The sequence below is a fragment of the Cryptomeria japonica genome, chromosome 7, assembly GCF_030272615.1.
Source record: "Cryptomeria japonica chromosome 7, Sugi_1.0, whole genome shotgun sequence".
Classification (NCBI taxonomy): Eukaryota; Viridiplantae; Streptophyta; class Pinopsida; order Cupressales; family Cupressaceae; genus Cryptomeria; species Cryptomeria japonica.
Window position 1 is genome coordinate 275527522 of NC_081411.1, and position 18565 is coordinate 275546086.

The 18565-nt window shown below is 36.5% G+C and overlaps 1 protein-coding gene across 1 annotated transcript; it reads left to right on the forward strand.

Annotated features, from left to right (window-relative positions):
• Positions 1-15288: 15288 nt before the first annotated feature.
• LOC131856670 (uncharacterized) lies at positions 15289-17121 on the forward strand. Its single transcript, XM_059208532.1, has 4 exons — positions 15289-16225; positions 16328-16443; positions 16567-16702; positions 16850-17121. Exons 1-4 carry the CDS (start codon positions 15289-15291, stop codon positions 17119-17121), a joined length of 1461 nt encoding a protein of 486 aa, XP_059064515.1.
• Positions 17122-18565: the final 1444 nt, after the last annotated feature.

An 18565-nucleotide genomic window follows, 5' to 3' on the forward strand; every position in this document is an offset into this window, starting at 1 on the left:
TCTTTTATGTACAAATTACTATCTGCACTTCCCTTTTTGAAACCTTTCTCCTTAAGATACTTATCCAACCTTGAATAGCATGCTTTTGGAGCCTACTTTAAACCATACAATGTTTTCTTCAATCAGCATACAAAAGTTTCATCATCATGCAACAAAAAACATTTCAGTTGTTCCATGTAGACTTCTTCTTCCAAATTACCATTCAAGAAAGCATACTAGATGTCCATTTGATATACCTTGTATCCTTTGAAGGCAGAGAATGCTAAGAACATTCTAATAGCCTCAAGTCTTGCAACTGGTGCAAATGTTTCTTAAAAATCAATTCCTTCTACTTGAGAAAACCCTTTGCACACTAACCTTGCTTTATGCCTCACAATCTTACCTTCTTCATTCATCTTGTTCTGGTAGACCCATTTAGTACCTACGACATTCTTATTTGCTGGTCTAGGAACTAATTCCCAAGTCCTTCTCTTTTCAATATGTTGCATCTCTTATTCTTTTGCATCCATCCATTTCTCACTTTTGCTGGCCTCATTAAATGTTTTGGGTTCCATTTCAGTCGAGAGGCATAAATTCACTTGTTCATTGTTCTGAGCAAGTCTTCTTCTTGTCTATACAACCTCACTTTTATTTCCTATAATATGCTCTTCCTGGTGATTTTTCTGCACATATCTATTAGGGGTGTTGCTAGGTGCTTCTCCCAGTTTATTTTGTGACTGAATTTCATCTTCATCACATGAATCATTATACAAATTTACATGTGCTTGTTTGCCTTTATGCAAATCTTCATCAACTCTTACATGCACACTTTGAATGACTCTTTTCAGTCTTTTATTGTAGCATTTGTAGGCTTTGTTGTGAGTAGAGTAACCTAAGAAGATGCCTTCATCACTCCTAGAATCAAAAACACCTAAACTATCTTCATCTCTCTTGATTGAGCATTTACTTCCAAACACTTTGAAATATTTAACTGATGGCTTCTGGTCATACCATAGTTCATAAGGTGTCATTCTGCTATTTGTTCTCAACTGAACCCAGTTCAATGTATATACAATAGTATGTATTGCTTCCTTCTAGTACATATTTGGTTTGTTTGCCTCATTCAACATAGTTCTTGCCATCTGCTTGAAAATCTGATTTTTCCTTTCTGCAACACCATTTTGTTGTGGTGTTCTTGGGGTTGAATACTATCTTTTGATTCCACGCCTCTCACAATAGTCTAAAAACTCATTTGATGTAAACTCACCACCCCGTTCTGATCTCAAACACTTCATCTTTCATCAATTTTCCCTCTCAACCATATTTTGAAAGATTTTTAACCTCTTATAAGCTTGTGATTTGTCATGTAGAAAAGTGACCCATGTCATTCTTGAGAAATCATCAATGAACAACATGAAGTATTTCTCACCAGATAAAGCTCTTGTCCTGGTTGGACCACATAGATCTGTATGTACAAGTTCTAAGGGCTTTGAGGTATTATGTTCTTTGATCTTGAAGGTTACCTTAGTCTTCTTACCTCTTAGACATTAATCACAAAAAGTACTTTTGGGTTTGATGATTGGTGGTATATGTCTCACATATCTTTTCTTTCTTACTTTGACCAAATTATTAAAATTTATATGGCCCAAACTTTTGTGCCACATCCAACTCTCATCTACTTATCCCATCATGCATTGGGAATCAAATAATTCTTTCAGATTGTACACATTTCCATCTGTCCTTTTACCTTCTGCAACAATCTGTTTGGTACTATCCTTCCTTATCTAACAACTGGTAGAGTTAAATGTGAATTTGTATCCTTTATCACACATCTGACTCACACTTAGAAAATTATGGTTTAGTCCTTCCACATAGTATACATCATGTGCTTTTAATTTGCCATCTATGTTCAGAGTACCTTTGCCTTTTATCTTGATGGAAGAGTTGTCTTCGAACCTCACAGAACCTCAATTCCAATCATCAAACTTGATGAACTTCTTTTTGTCTCCGGTCATGTGATTGGAACATCCATTGTCTATAACCCATTAATTTTTTATTTCTGCATGCAACATAGTCTGCATTATCAGACTTGATCCTGCTTTATTCTTATCCTTATCAACCCAAATCAGGTTGGCTTCCTTCTTCTTGTCAGTTGCAATTTTCTACTTTGGTTTTGCTTCTGATTTAAATCCGGTACTAAATTCTTTTTCTTAGAAGTGTTGAGTTTGCAATGCTTTGAAATATGACCAAAATTTTGACAATGATAGCATTTCATATTGACATTGAATGATGAATTTGAAAAACTATTGTATGATACCGGTTGACTTCTCCTACATTCATAGTCTTATGATCAAAACCATTATATTGATAACAAGTGACATCCATCTCCCAGAATGCACCAAACAAATTTCTACTTTCAAAACTAGTAGGGGGCTTATGCAACAAACTATAACTAGCAATTCTATGACCAAACTTATTACATTGATAATAGTAACCATGGAATTTGGGTACATACCAATCTTGTTGCATTGGACCGGCAAACCTTTGTCTCACGGAATGTTTTCCTCTCATGCTATTAACTTTAGTGAACCCCTCTTCATCAATATTGAACTTTTCTTTATGGTTTTCATTCCAGAATAGAGAGTGAGCCTTCCAGTTCTGAGCATTCAGGTTCACAAGAAGATTTCTTGTAGCTTCGGCATACATCTTCTTCTCGGTAGCTTTGTTGGCTAGTAAAGGTTTCTTTTTCTTTACTCTCACTTGAAGAAGTAAATTATATCTCCTTGTTGGATGTGTCTTTTCTATTTGAACTCTATCCCTCTTCAAATCCTAAACCTTCAGTATCTTTTGAGTGCTTTTGATTACTCAACATTTTGTCAAAGGCTTCAATGTTTCCCTCATACTTGCTCCTCATCTTCAACTCATCCCTTCTCTTTTCAAGCTCCTTTCTAAGCCTTACAATTTATTCTTCCAGATTCTGATCCTCCTTCTCTTTCTTTATCAAATCATAGGATGTAACTTCACATATCCTCTTGGCCTCTTCCAACTAGAGTTTCAAATTAGAAATTTTTTTCTTGGACTCATGCAGGGATTGCTTCAAATGGTCTTGTTCTTCAACAACAACACACTTAACCTTCTTGAGATCTCTTCTTGTTTTACTCAACTCTTCAAGAGCACTTATAAGCTCACCTTCCAGGCCCACTTTAGCTTCAATGTCTTCATCTTCATTATCTTCATCAACCGGTTCATCTAGTTCCATAAAGAGATTAGTTTTCCTTTCATCCTCACAACACTCATTTTCTGAGGCACTTTCTTCATCTGTGGCATCATCTTCAAAATTATACAGATTGTTGTGCTTCTGGTAGCTTCTTCTATCTTGTCAGTAGGCATTCTTCTTTTTTATCCTTACCCAAAGGTCTACTAGTTCTTTGTTGCTCCTCTCCAGCATTCTCACTATAGGGACATTTTGAAGCAAAGTGTGCTATTTTACCATAGTTAAAAAAATTGAGAGGTAATTTTCCTTTTTACTTAACGGATCCTCTTTTAAGCTTCCTTACAAAGTTTTCTACCACTATGTCCAAGTCTTCACTATATTCTCCATGAGTAATTTATTCCTTACCCTTTTTGATGGAGTTGAAAGCAACCTCTTTCTTTGAAGTTCCTTCACCGGTTGTTCTCATCTCATAAGTGGTTAGGGACCGAAATAACTCATTCATTGAAAAGGTTTTTAGATCCTTGGCTTCTTCTATTGTAGAGACCTCTGTGTCATACTTAGATTTGAGTGATCCAAGTTCCTTTTTGACAATTACTTCATTAGCTATATCTTCTCCAAGTCCTCTAATAGTGTTCATTGTTTCATCAATTCTTTGAGGATAATAAACAATCTTATCTTCATCTTTCATCTTCAAGCCTTCAAGCTGACCTCTTAGTGTTTGTAGTTTAGCCTCCTTAACCTTGACATATCCTTCAAACAATATTTTTAACTTATCCCAAGTTTCCTTGGTGGATGAGCAGTGCATAACCTTAACAAACTCATTATCAGATAGTCCACTGAGAATAGTATGCTTGGCCTTGGCATTGTTTTCATACTCCTTCTTAACATATGGATCTGTAGGAGGATTATTAGGGACAGTATACCCATTGTTCACAGACTTCCAAACATCAAAACCTAGGGAGGATAGATAGGTTTCCATTCTTTTGTTCTAGAAGGCATAGTTGGTACCATGAAACATGGGAACTTTGGAGGAAGAGGACTCATTCCTTGCTATTGTGTTCTTAAACTAGAATCTACCCAATCTAGAGAAAGCTTTGATAAATAGGGAACTTGGCTCTGATACTAATTGTAGAACATAATATATCACTAAGAGGGAGGGTGAATCAGGGATTATAACCAATTTCAAACAATGTGTGCAATTGGTAGGATAATGAAAGCACTAACAAGCAACCACATACAAGAGCACATCACATGACACCCAACATACGAGGAAAACCCAATGTGGGAAAAAACTCAGTGATAAAAGTTGCTACAGATCTACTGCTCTAATCCAGCTTCACAATCAAATAATAATTTTACAATGTTTAGGGCACCAACCCAAGGAGCACCAACCCCTAGCAATTTATGGACACCTACCCAAAGGAGAACCAACCCCTACACCGAGCACCCACTTAGTGAAATACAATGAGATGTAGATCAATACAATGATAAGCACCTAGTTACAAATGAGTTTTGTAACACGTGGAAACTATTCACTCTACCAGTTACACTTTGTTTTTGTTTCACTGCTTCTCTTTTCTACCGGTCTTCTATTCTTACATTCTGAATCCTCTACAACTCAGTTTTAGTCTTGCCAAATATTCTCTAAAACTCACTTTGCTCTCCTTCACTCTCTGTTGCTATCTTACTAGTTCAGACACTATTGGTTTAAAAGGCTGTTATACTATATAACAGTTTACCGGTAACCTCAAACCTTTCTAGTTACACCTATCTGTTAGGGTTCCCACAGATACTGAGAGGGGGGGGTGAATCAGTATCTAACCAATAATGAAATTTTCTTAAAACTGAATATGTAGAATATAAAGTAATAGTATACCAGTATGAAAGAATTAATGCAAATAATAGAATCAAAAGCATCCACATGAAAAGAACACCATAACACAAGATGTTTAACGAGGAAACCCGGTGTGGGAAAAACCTCGGTGGGATTTGTGACCCACAATATTCACTTACTGGCCAATAAGAGAATATTACTTACAATAGGGGCCTGCACATGTAGGAAGGCCAACTGCCTAGAGCTCACAGCTCAATAAGAAGTCACACTGACTTACAATGAGGATTTACACAAATCCAATATTTTGTACTGCTTTACAATAGCATCTTCAATGCCAGATTCAGTACCGGTTCTTTCTCTATTCTTTACATATACCCTTGACCTATAATTCACACATTAGATCTGACTTATAATTTATTTATTGCATTCTATCCATATCCTACAAATGCCTACAATGATCTCTTTTATATACAAGAGTCATTTTACAATTTGCCAAGTCAGCATACAATGATAAACAAAATATTACATATCAAAAATCCTGTCGGCCTTTGTGCCGGTATACATATTTCTTTCTGTGTCGGTGTACATCTTCTGTGCCAGTGTACATCTTTTGTGCCGATGTTGGTGTAGATTGATTTTGTTGATGCCGGTGCACTGTTTTGTTTGAGTAAAGCTTTGCCGGTATAATGTCTTGCCGATGCCATAGGATTGCAAGGTTGCCTGAGTAATGCTTTTCCGGTATAATGTCTTGTCGGTGCCATAGGATTGCAAGGTTGCGATCAATGAAAAAACCTTCAATCACACACAATGTCTCATTGGAGTGTCCATATGCCAACAATCCCCCCCTTTGGCATTGATGGCAACACTCATGAGAAATTTCAAAAAGTATCCAAAAATGTGTAGTCCAAAAATGTTACCAAAATTTTTTACCAAAAATGTTTACCAAAAATGTGAGAGCTCCCCCTAAGCATGTGATCCCTATGTTTTGAACTTTCTCATCTACTACTCCCCCTTTGGCATCAATGACAAAGGTTAGTAGATTTTACAATTGTACCAATTTATAACCTCAACCTTGTAGTTGGGTAGTTATTATCTAAAGAATATCTCCCAAAATTAAGTTTATGCCATCCATAAACTTCTTGCTCTCCTTTATTGCTATCTCAGTTCTGTATACTGTACCGGTGAAATGCTACAAGTGCTCTGCCAATGTTTTGCTACCCTGTGTTAGTGCTTCTGAGATTTCCTTACGCAGAGATGCTAAATAGTCCAATCTTGCACTTAGTTTAGATCTCAAAAATTTTGCCTTGTTTATTATTTTCTCTTTTTCTCTTTCTAATTTAAGCAATTCTTCCTCAAAATTTGTTATCTTTTCCTCAAAAACTGATAATGTATCAGGTGAGTTAACAAAATTATCAGCAAGTTTATTGATCTCTTCCTGTACCTTGCTTATCTTTTTGTCTACATCCGTGGTCAAAATGTTTATCTTATAGGTATCTTTGTACAGAGTTTTGTACTCTTTCAATAAATTGCACAGTTCAGGTAGAAGTGTGACAAATTCCCTGTTACACTTCTTTATTCCTTCTTCAAAGAATTTCTGTTTCTCTTTTTCTACAGTTTCCTTTACAGTTTCTACCTTTGTTTGCTCAAAATTTTCAGAAATATATTTACAAAGTGTATCCAACTGGCCTAAAGAATCTTTGTTGGCTATATTACAATTGGGGGCTATTGATTTCAAAACTGGAATTGAATCATCTATCGCTTTATAGGCTTGTGAGCTATAATCAGTTATTTTCTTTATAGATTCGAGCAATACCTCTGTTACATTTGATGGTGACCGAGTAAACTGAGTGCCGATGGAAGTGACCATGTTGGTATTGACCTCTAGTAGGTCTGTTTGTGTCTCCATCTCTTTAAGCACAGTTTTTCCTACATTATTTCTTACCGGTGGCATCTGTTTTGGAGCCTTTAGCTCTGTTGGTTGCTCTGTTTGTGTTCCAGATTCCATCTTTTTCTCTGAATCTACTGCCGGTTGCTCTTTGTTTCCTATTGCCGGTTGCTCTTTGTTATCAGATTTATTTGTGGTATCCTTATCTACCACTATGTTGATTTTTTGAGTATCAACATTCACAGTATATAGGACTTTAGAATTAGGATTATTATCCTCTGTGTCCATACTCTCAGCTGTTGGTTGATCTTCTACAGTTGTTGTTTTTACCGATGGAGTATTTAAAGGAGGTGGGGGTAAGTTGTCTCTAATCTTGATACTTGGTGGTCCACCAACTTTACCTTTCCCTTTGTCCTTTTGATATACTAGAATGGGCTTGGGATTCCTATATTCTTCTTGTTTTTCTTTTTCAACCAAGAATATATCCCAACCATTTTCTGTTTCCTCTGAAACCTCTATAACTCTACCTTCCATCAGTGATATTTGTCGGTGTGCAGTGGAAAAAACTGTCCGGTTGGCCTGAGCTATCAAATCATCAATTTCCTTACGTGAGTTGACCGGGTATACTGCAAGTAATTTTTCTATTTTAATTTTCTTATCCAACTCAATTATTCCTTGCCTTCTGGCCTCAAGTCTTTTATATAATTCATCAGGAATTTCATTTAGGACTTGCATCAAAAACTTTTTATACATGTCCATGTGTAATATAACACTTTCCTCAACTTGTCCTTTCTCATCATCTGATAGGGTGTCATAGATTTTCCTTATGTTTTTCAATTTACCTTCCTCTATGATCTCATTCAGTAATATGTCAAAAGGGGTCAAGTCAGTGCTTGTCTTCTTCTTTTTGGGGGTCAACTTTTTCTTAGGCGTGGCTTTCTTGACTGGAGACCTCACAGCTTGTTGCTTCTGTCTTGTCCTTCTAGGTGAAGGAGTGGATACCAGTGAGGGGTCTCTTTTCCTAACAACTCTTTTGAAGGTTGCTAGCATATCTCCTTCTAAGGAGGTATCTACCGGTGATAGATGAGTTTTAGGTTGTTGGGCTGCCAACTCTTCTTTTGTTATGCCAATTTTCTTTAATACATAATCTTTTATGGCTTTTGCTTGCCTGGTTCCTTTCCTCACACATGCCTCAACTTTCTTTACTCTCTTTTTAGATTGAATTTGACTTTCGATGGTCTTAGCACTACCAAATACTTCTTCCTTTGGTTAATTGGGGGCTTCCAGAAGTGCTTTGGCATATGTTTCCACTATGTGGTCATCTGTTTCATACCCCATCTCTGTAACTCAGATTGTTCTTGGGATGACTACTTCCATCCAGATCTCATCCTTTTTTATTACAAAACATATGTCATCCTTGTATTTGTTGACAATTTCCTGTGATAGTCTGATTCTTTTATTCATTTTGACCTTTAGTGCTTGACAATACTCATTGATATTCTTTTCTCTGTTTTCACCCATGTTGTTGAACAAGTCAGACAATTGTTTTCCTACCGGTATGTCAAATCCAAAATCCTTGTTGCCTATACTGGGAGCCTGTTTGGTTATATGTAACATTAAGCATACAAGCAAATTTCCAAATCTAAAGGTTCCTTTCTTATCCTTCTTGATTTTTGCTAAGTTGTCAATTAACTCATCTTTTAACCATTCACAGATATCAATTTTTACATTATCCTTAACCATGTCATAAGCACTTTTTATGCATAAACTGGAAACAGAGTTAAGCCTATTTGCATGATTTGCTTTGTAACCTAGAATCATGCTAATGAATCTCACATTTGTATCGGTCACAGCATTAACCCTCACTGATCTCTTGTCAGATGTTGCACCAGTTAATTTCATTACTAGGTCATTGGAGACCTTCTTGGTTTTGTCGAGTCTGGTACCAGTGGAAGGTAACCCTGTTACTGCTTTCACAGCTACCTTTGTAATTTTATGCACTGAGTCAAGCCAAAAGAATGAGCCATGTACCTTGCTAAGAACTATCTTAACCACTTCCTTGGAAAATTTAGAAATGCAGAGGATTTTAGTGAATCCTAGGGTTTCAACAATTTTATGTTCAGGTTTCACATTTCCGACATTGTCACATATAACAGATTTATACATGTTTTTTATTTCTTCATCGCCTAATTCCTCTATTGCAATGAATATACATTCTAGGGTCTTCTACATAAACAACACCCTTTGGAATTTGGGAAAAAGCACCTGTGTTGTCATCTTTCTTAGCTACCTCGGGAACTAGCTCAAACATAGGCCTAGGTCATTTTATAACCTCGACTACTGTAGGGTTTTCTATGAATTCAGGTGTAGAGGAGGATGTCATGATGATAAATATCTTTTTCTGCCTTTGTATGGATTGATTGCTAAAGTGCTTTGCCTCTTTGCTCGGAATGCCTTAGCTCGAAAATCTTCGCGCTCTCTTAAAGTTTTGAATTGACGGTGAAATGAAATGGAGCCAAAAACCTTATTTTATCAAGTCTTTTCTACTACCTACCACATTAATTGTTTGCCGGCAATGTATTAACTCAACTTTATTTTCCGGTAATGAAGGATTTTCAACTTCTTTTCTCTAACCGAGGGAATAATAGCACATGTGTCATTAAATTGCCAAACCCTCAAGATAATTTTCTTCAATTTGATGAAGAACATCCTGCCCGTTGAGCATTGCTTTGTCCTACCGGTGGAGCATTATATTGTCTTGCCGGAGAAGCATTTGTTGGTTTTACCGGTGGAGGAGTAACCCCAATATTTAGATCACCTTTTCTAATCCATTGCTTTGAAAATTCTTGCTTAACCTCTTCAACCTTTTCTTTACCTTTCAAGCTAGTACTTTTGTTATCTACCGGTGTACCTTTACTTCTACAAAATTTAGCAATATGACCAATCTTGTTACATGCATAACAAGTTACATTATTTTTCTGAATAGCTTTCCATAACCTATGCCGGTTTGTGTTCTGCATTTATTTGATAAATGACCAAATCTTCCACAAACATAACATTTTACATTCATTCTACAATTTTCAGAGTTATGACCAATTTTGTTGCATTTGGTGCATTGACCAGTGGGAGGATTGATGTTCTGATAATTCCTAGATCTACATTCATTTGCCCTATAACCATATTTATTACAGTTAAAGCATTTTCCATTGAATTTGTAAGTATTAGAGAGTCTTACCGGTTTGCGTTGATTCTAGGTATTTGCAGTACCGGAGCTTTCTCCAACTTCAAATCCAACTCTAGAAGTGTCACCTTTGGGTTTTTGATTCTTCAATAAGGTAGCAAGTTCTTCTGAGCTTTTCTTGAATTTTTCTGTGTTGATTTGTAGTTTCCAATTCCCTTTCCAAGGTCTCTTTTTGTCTCATTAGTTCATTCGAGTCATTTTGAGTGTGCATCAGATCTGTCTTCAAAATGTCATTTTCATAGCTAAGTCTTGTGTTCTCATTTGCTACATCACTTAGTCTTCTGGTCAATTCTTCTTCATTCTTCTTTCTGTCCTCAATCTCTTTGCAGAATCTCATAGTCATATCCTGCATTTCATTTTTTGTTGTCATGATCTCTTGTTTCAATTTGCTTATCATATCATTTAGTGATTCCTTTTCATCATTTTCATTTTGCAATTTTTCACAAAGTTCTCTTCTCTTGTTTCTTGTAACAGTAAGATTTTCTTGAAGTGCCTGAATAATGTCCTGAGCTATTTTTAAATCATCTTCTAATTTGATATTTTTCAACTTCTCTACATCATAGTCAGTAAGAGCTCCTTCAAGTTGCTTCATCAGATTTTCCATCTTTACCGGTGTCAAGATCTTCCTCAAGCTGTTAGGCTTCTGAAAATAGAGGACCAGGCTCTGATACCAATTGTTAGGGTTCCCACAGATACTAAGAGGGGGGGTGAATCAGTATCTGACCAGTAATGAAATTTTCTTAAAACTGAATATGCAGAATATAAAGTAACAGTATACCGGTATGCAAGAATTAATGCAAATAATAGAATCAAAAGCATCCACATGAAAAGAACACCATAACACAAGATGTTTAACGAGGAAACCCGATGTGGGAAAAACCTCGGTGGGATTTGTGACCCACAATATTCACTTACTGGCCAATAAGAGAATATTACTTACATTAGGGGCCTGCACATGCAGGAAGGCCAACTGCCTAGAGCTCACTACTCAATAAAAAGTCACACTGACTTACAATGAGGATTTACACAAATCCAATATTCTGTACTGCTTTACAATAGCATCTTCAATGCTAGATTCAGTACCGGTTCTTTCTCTGTTCTTTACATATACCCTTGACCTACAATTCGCACATTAGATCTGCCTTATAATTTATTTATTGCATTCTATCCATATCCTACAAATGCCTACAATGATCTCTTTTATATACAAGAGTCATTTTACAATTTGCCAAGTTGGCTTACAATGATAAACAAAATATTACATATCAGAAATCCTGTCGGCCTCTGTGCCGGTGTACATATTTCCTTCTGTGTTGGTGTACATCTTCTATGCCGGTGTACATCTTCTATACCGGTGCCAGTGTAGATTGATTTTGTTGATGCCAGTGCACTGTTTTGTTTGAGTAAAGCTTTGCCGGTATAATGTCTTACCGGTGCCATAGGATTGCAAGGTTGCCTGAGTAATGCTTTGCCGGTATAATGTCTTGTCGGTGCCATAGGATTGCAAGGTTGCCATCAATGACAAAACCTTCAATCACACACAATGTCTCATTGGAGTGTCCATATGCCAACACTATCTTACCGGTTCTTCTCCAACACTCAGTCGCTTCAATATTTTTCTATCATACTCAAACTAATCAAGTCTTTCCTTCCAGAGATTCACTTTTTCATAAATCTCTCATCAAGCATCCTCTATCAACATACTTTAGTTTATTATCTTCATATTTATATATATACTTTCCTAGCAAAAGAAAAACACAAACTTCACGCGCTTAGAGTTTTCTTTACCGACCTCAATCATATTAAATCGGATCTTATCTTTTTTGAATTGACAACTTGCAATAGTAAAACAAAAAGCTCTATTGTATTTTATTCTTCCTATGAATGTTTACTATATTTAGCAAACTAGACTCTTTTCATCAGTCTTGATTTTGTCGATCACAATAAATGATCTAGCAGTTTCTTTCTCTAGATCAACAAGATGATCAAATATCCTGCTAAGATAATGATGTCAAAGAGTAAAATCTCTACCCTTCGATTTGCTTTGAGCAACAATCCTCTGCAACTGATCCGTGATTTTTGCAGCCAACATTTAATACAAACTTAGTCGGCAACTACCTCGCCGATGCACCATTCACCTACCACTACACATTCACCACCTGGAGTCCACACGATATCTCTGTTAGCATCCAACTCACTTGATTATGTCGGTTCAAATTTGGTCATTGACTGAACATGCTACCAGTATACACTAACCAGTTAACCCTCATATCATGCACTTCTCTATTCTATTGGTTAGAACATTCTATCTCAGACCGCACTTATTGGGTTCCCTTACTTACTAGTTGATAGACTTACTAGTTGACATCCCATACTGGTTAACATCAACATGCCAAAAATCTTCAATGTCGGTAACAATATCTTGCATACTGGTTGACATACTTACTGATTGATATCAATGACAATATAATGCCAACAAGAGGAGAATGAGAGAGATACAAAATCGTGATAGCAACAACTAAGAAGGAAAACTGAGAGGGGGGGTGAATCAGTTTTCACCGAATTGGCAAATTAATCACAATCTCAGATCTAAGCAACTGCAACAAGAATAAAGATAAAGACAATAGAACCAACATACATAACAACTAGATTTTGACATGGAAAACATAGTTAAGGGAAAAACCACAGTGGGAACCTACCCATAATAAGATGATACTCTATAGTAGTATGTGTAAACATTACAATGGGGAATGCACATGCATTCAGGCACACTGCCTAGAGCTCACTGCTTGAAATAAGATGATCCAGAAGGCTCCAACCCTCAGGGAAGGTTCACTACCTTACAATAATGATCAGATTACAATCTAGATTAGATGAACTTCAAATTTCTGATGACAGTTTTGGTTAAGCACATTTGTCTGCCCTGCAACAATCTCTGCTCAATACACCACACCGAAGGATAAATTTTCTTATGCACACATACACCACTCTCTGATAATGCAGACACAACATCGACACCCAAATTACATGACTATACCACCTATATATACAAATCATCAACCTTGACTACAAGGTCGACCAAACCCTCAACCCTCAATTATAAAATTACATCTCACGATACATAAATAAACCACCAGACATAAATAATAACATAGAAAACATAGCACGAACGTAAATCAAATCTCCAAACACACATCACCACTAGAAATCTTGCTAAGAATATGCACAACATGCTACACCACTAGAAATACAACATAACACAAAGAATATCACCGGATCCATAAGATCTTCAATAACTAGCACAAGAATCAATGTGGACCACCAAAACAAATTGGACACGATCAAGAAACACCAACAAGAACATTAGAACTATTCGCAATAGCTACACCAACAACACTTATTCAAATCTTCATCAATCAACACACTAACTCATAGGAACACTCAACAACAACAATTCAGAATAGAAAGATAGCTTGCGGAGTGCGAAATTATGAACCATTTAAAATGAAGATACACATGAAAATCATGAATCACTGCATAGAAAGACTGAACTACTGATGTAGGGACTTTGCGGGGTCGTAACTTCTAACTTGGTTGTCCGATTGGGCTGAAATTTTATGTGGACATAGATCTTGAGGAGTTGATTGGATTACTGACCGAACCTAGTTAGTTCGATAGGGCCTCCAAAAATTTAAATTTTCAGTGCCAGATTCCTTCATCTAAGACCTCAAAATTGGCTCTTACTTTCTTTTTCGATTTTTTAGAAAGTTGGTTTTGTAGTTAATTTTGAGCTTGCAATCTTTTTGAGATTAGAATTTTTTTTTTTGTGTGTCATAGGAATGTTTTTTAGATTTCTAGAAGATTTCATGATTTTTGGGATAGATTTGAAAATTTCCTTAAATGGCAATTTTTTGGATTTTGTAAAAATCTGCCCAAAAATGAATTTTTTTGGTGATTGTTTAAAATAGGGACTTTTTCATTGTAATGGAAGAATGGTTCGAGTTGTAGAAGAATAATGAATAACATTTGATCTAGATTTGTGTTTATTTCTGATTATTCTTTGTTATATTGGTTATGTTTTAACTGGCTACATCATCTGGTATTAGAGCAGGAAGATGGTTGGGAGAGGAAGAGGAAGAGGTCTTGCTCAGATGTATAGAGACATGCAAAACCTCCAAAGGTAGGTTGCAAAGCTCACAAATATAATGGAAAATCAGAGACTAAGGCAAAGGGAAGATAATTCTGGTGAAGGTTCAGATGAAGGAGATATAGATCAGGTTGAAGAGTTTGAAGAAGAGGTAGTAAATCATGGAAATTTTGAAGAGAGGATGCTTAGGGCATTAGAAGGGAAGAATGAAGGAATTAAAGTTGAAGTTTAAGAATATGTAGGTAGTCTTAAACTAGAGGAGCCGATTGATTGGTTGAATGAGATGGAGAAATTTTTTGAGTGGAAATCTATGACAAAGGAAAAAAAAGTTAAGTTTGCATGCACTAAGTTAAATGGTCATGCAAAGATATTGTGGGATCATCTACAAAAGGAGCGAATGAGGAAAAGAAAAGAGAAGATCAAAACCTGGAGCAAGATGGAGAATAAATTAAGAGAATTTTTTTTGCCTTTAGATTATGCACAAACTCTATTTCGCAGATTTCAAAATCCGAAGCAAAACTTATGTACTGTACAAGATTAGACAAATGAATTTTACCAGTTGTCCATTCAGTTTGAGCATCAAGAATCTGATGAGCGAATGACTGCTAGGTATGTAAATGGATTGAAGTTTTCAATTCAAGATGAATTAAGCATGCACCAGATTGATAGTATGGAAGAGGCCTACCAGCTGGCTCTAAAGGTAGAAGAAAAGCAAAACAGACAATATTTTCAAATGAATAGAGGAGGAAGAAGGGGTACTTCATCTCCTTCACGTGGTGATTCAAGTTATGGTAGGGGAGATTCATCCCAAGGAGTAGAGAAGAAAGATGATACCTGCCCATAGTCCTCTAATCTACAATGAGGATGAGGGTTTCAAAGAGGAAGAGGTTATGGTGGTGGTAGAGGATGGGAAAGCCAAAGGAGACCATTTACTCATTTTAGGTGTGGGGAAGAAGGCCACAGAGAATTTGAGTGCTCAAATTTTAACATGCAAGATAGAAATCAAGGAGGACCATCCAGGGTGATTTTAGATAAATCTAAAAATGATGGAGCAGATTTAGAAGTTCTCCTAGACATAGGAGAAAACCTCATGATAAGGAGAACCTTGATAATCCTAGAGAAGGAGAAAACACAGATTCAAAGCTTTGATGACTCATGGCTTCGAACCAATATTTTTCAAACTAGATGCACCTCAGGAAAAAAGGTATGTCAAATTATTATTGACAGCGGTAGTTGTGAGAATATGGTTTCGAGAGAGATGGTAGATAAGTTGAATTTACAGTGTGAGAAAAATCCTCACCCTTACCGTATTGCATGGTTTAAGAAGGGGAATGAAGTTACTATTGATAAGAGGTGCCCGATCAAGTTTTCTATAGGCAAAACTTACAAAGATAAGGTCTGGTGTGATGTCATCCCAATGGATGCATGTCATGTATTATTGGGAAGGCCTTGGCAATATGACAGAAAGGTCATGCATGATGGGGAAAGGAATACATATACATTTTGGAAGGAGGGATCAAAAGTCATCTTATTACCCCTTAAGGATGTAGGGGAAGCTAAGAATATGTTGTCTGAAAGAGAGCTTGTTAAGGAGATGAAGGTGATGGGATTTTGTTATGCATTAATGGTACAAGAGGAGGAAGGAGGAGGGATACCAATACCTATTGAAGTAGCAAAGGTACTCAAAGAATATAGTGATGTTATAGCTAATGAGCTACCTGATGGTCTTCCACCGAAGCGAGATATTCACCATCATCTTGATCTAATTCCGGGAGCATCTTTACCTAATCAAACAGCATATAGGATGAGCCCTACACAACATGCAGAACTCAACAAGAAGGTGATGGATATTATGAAGAAAGATGTTGTGCGAGAAAGCATGAGTTCATGTGTTGTACCAGCATTATTAACACCAAAGAAAGATGGTACATGGAGGATGTGCACAAATAGCCATGCAATCAATATAATTACCATCAAATACCGGTTCCCTATACCTCTCTTTGATGACATGATGGATGTTCTTGCAGGGCCCCAGTATTTCAGTAAAATTGAATTGAGAAGTGGGTATCACCAAATTCGGATTCAAGAAGGGGATGAATGGAAGACTTCTTTCAAGACTAGAGATGGATTATATGAGTGGATGGTGATGCCATTTGGGTTGTCTAATGCACCTAGTACCTTCATGCGAATGATGAATATGGTGCTTCGACCTTACATTGGTAAGTTAGTTGTAGTTTATTTTGATGACATTTTAATTTTTAGTAAGAGCAAAGAGGAGCACTTGAAGCATTTGCAGATCATATTGGATGTGTTGAGGAAAGAGAAACTTTATGCAAACTTGAAACAGTGTAGTTTTATGCAAGAGAGTCTGGTATTTCTGGGATTTATTGTTTCTGTAGAAGGTATCAAGATGGATTCAGAGAAGGTTAGAGCAATTTTGGAATGGCCTAGTCCTAAGAGTATAACAAAGGTAAGAAGTTTTCATGGTTTGGCCACATTTTATCGAAAGTTTATTTGAAATTTTAGCAGTATTATTGCACCCATAATAGATTGTACCAAAGGAAAGAAATTCATGTGGACCAATGAGGCTGAAGAAAGTTTCAAGTTTCTAAAGAAGAAGGTAATTGAAGCTCTCATATTAGCATTACAAGACTTTGAAAAAGTGTTTGAAGTTGATTGTGATGCCTCACATGTAGGTATTGGAGCTGTTCTTAGCCAAGCAGGTAAACCAATCACCTTTTTCAGTGAAAAGTTGAATGAGGCAAGGAAGAACTATTCCTCATATGATCTAGAGTTTTATGCAGTTGTGCAAGCCTTGTGACATTGGAGGCATTATTTAGTTCCAAAGGAGTTTGTCTTGTTCACAGATCACATTGCATTAAAATATCTGAACACACAAAAGAAGTTGAGTAGTAGAGATGCGAAATGGGTTTCATTCTTACAAGGCTATACATTTTTTTTGAAACACAAATCAAGAAAGCAAAACCAAGTTGTAGATGCATTGAGTAGACGCGTTGTACTTCTAACAACAATGGAGAATGAGGTAGTTGGTTTTGATGCAATCAAAGATTTGTATGAGTCTAACAATGACTTCTGGGATATTGTGGAACAATTGAAGAACCCAATAGCTGGACATATGTTTGATATTCAAGGTGAATACTTTATGCAAGATGTCTATCTCTTCAAAGGGAAACAATTATGCATTCCAGTTGGTTCCATGAGGGATAATATCATCCAGGAATTTGATAGTAGTGGTTTGGCTGGATATTTTGGCAAGGATAAGACAATAGCCTTAATCGAAGATAAATACTATTGGCCAAAGATGAAACGAGATGTAACCAAATATGTGGCAAGGTGTAGGATCTGTTAGGTTGCTAAAGGACACTCACATAATACAAGGTTGTACATGCCATTTCCCATACCTCTAGAACCATGGACATATTTGAGCATGGACTTTGTTTTGGGATTGCCAAATACACAACGAGGTAATGATTCTATTTTTGTGGTTGTTGATAGATTTAGTAAAATGGTTCCTTTTATTGCTTATAAGAAAACTAGTGATGCAATAGGAGTGGCCGAATTATTTTTTTCAGAAGTTGTTAGGTTGCATGGTGTGCCAAAAACCATTGTCTCTGATAGAGATACAAAGTTCTTAAGTCATTTTTGGTGAACTTTATGGAAGAATATGGGGACTAAGTTGCAGTTTAGTAGTGTCTATCACCTTCAAACTAATGGGAAAATAGAGGTAGTCAATCATAGTTTGGGAAACCTGTTAAGGTGCATTGTTGGAGAGAAGCCCAAGTAGTGGGATTTGGCATTGCCCCAAGCAGAGTTTTATTACAATAGATCAGTGAACAGATCTATAGGTAAATCCCCATTTCAAATTGTTTATGGTAGGAATCCTAAGGGTGTTCTAGATTTGGTGCAGTTTCCCCTTGGTGAAAGAGTCAGTGATGATGCAGTAGCATTTGTAGAACACCTTTGCCAATTGCAGGAAGAGGTGAGACCGAAGTCACAAGAAAGTAATGCGAAGTACAAATCTATAGTCGATGGTGGTCAATGACATCAAGTATTTAAGGAAGGTGATCTAGTGATGGTTTATCTGTAGAAAGAGAAGTTTTCTATAGGCACATACCACAAGTTAAAATATAAGAAAGTTGGTCCTTGCAGGGTTCTCAAGAAGATCAATGACAATGCTTATCAGGTCGATTTACCACCTGAACTTGATATCTCTCCTGTATTTAATATTTCTGATCTATACACAT

Coding starts and splice junctions, on each gene's coding strand:
- LOC131856670 (XM_059208532.1), top strand. CDS start 15,289: ATGCAAGATAGAAATCAAGGAGGACCATCCAGGGTGATTTTAGATAAA. Junction 16,444..16,566: donor ATGGATTATATGAGTGGATG/GTGATGCCATTT, acceptor ATTTTTAGTAAG/AGCAAAGAGGAGCACTTGAA. Junction 16,703..16,849: donor ATTTATTGTTTCTGTAGAAG/GTATCAAGATGG, acceptor CACCCATAATAG/ATTGTACCAAAGGAAAGAAA.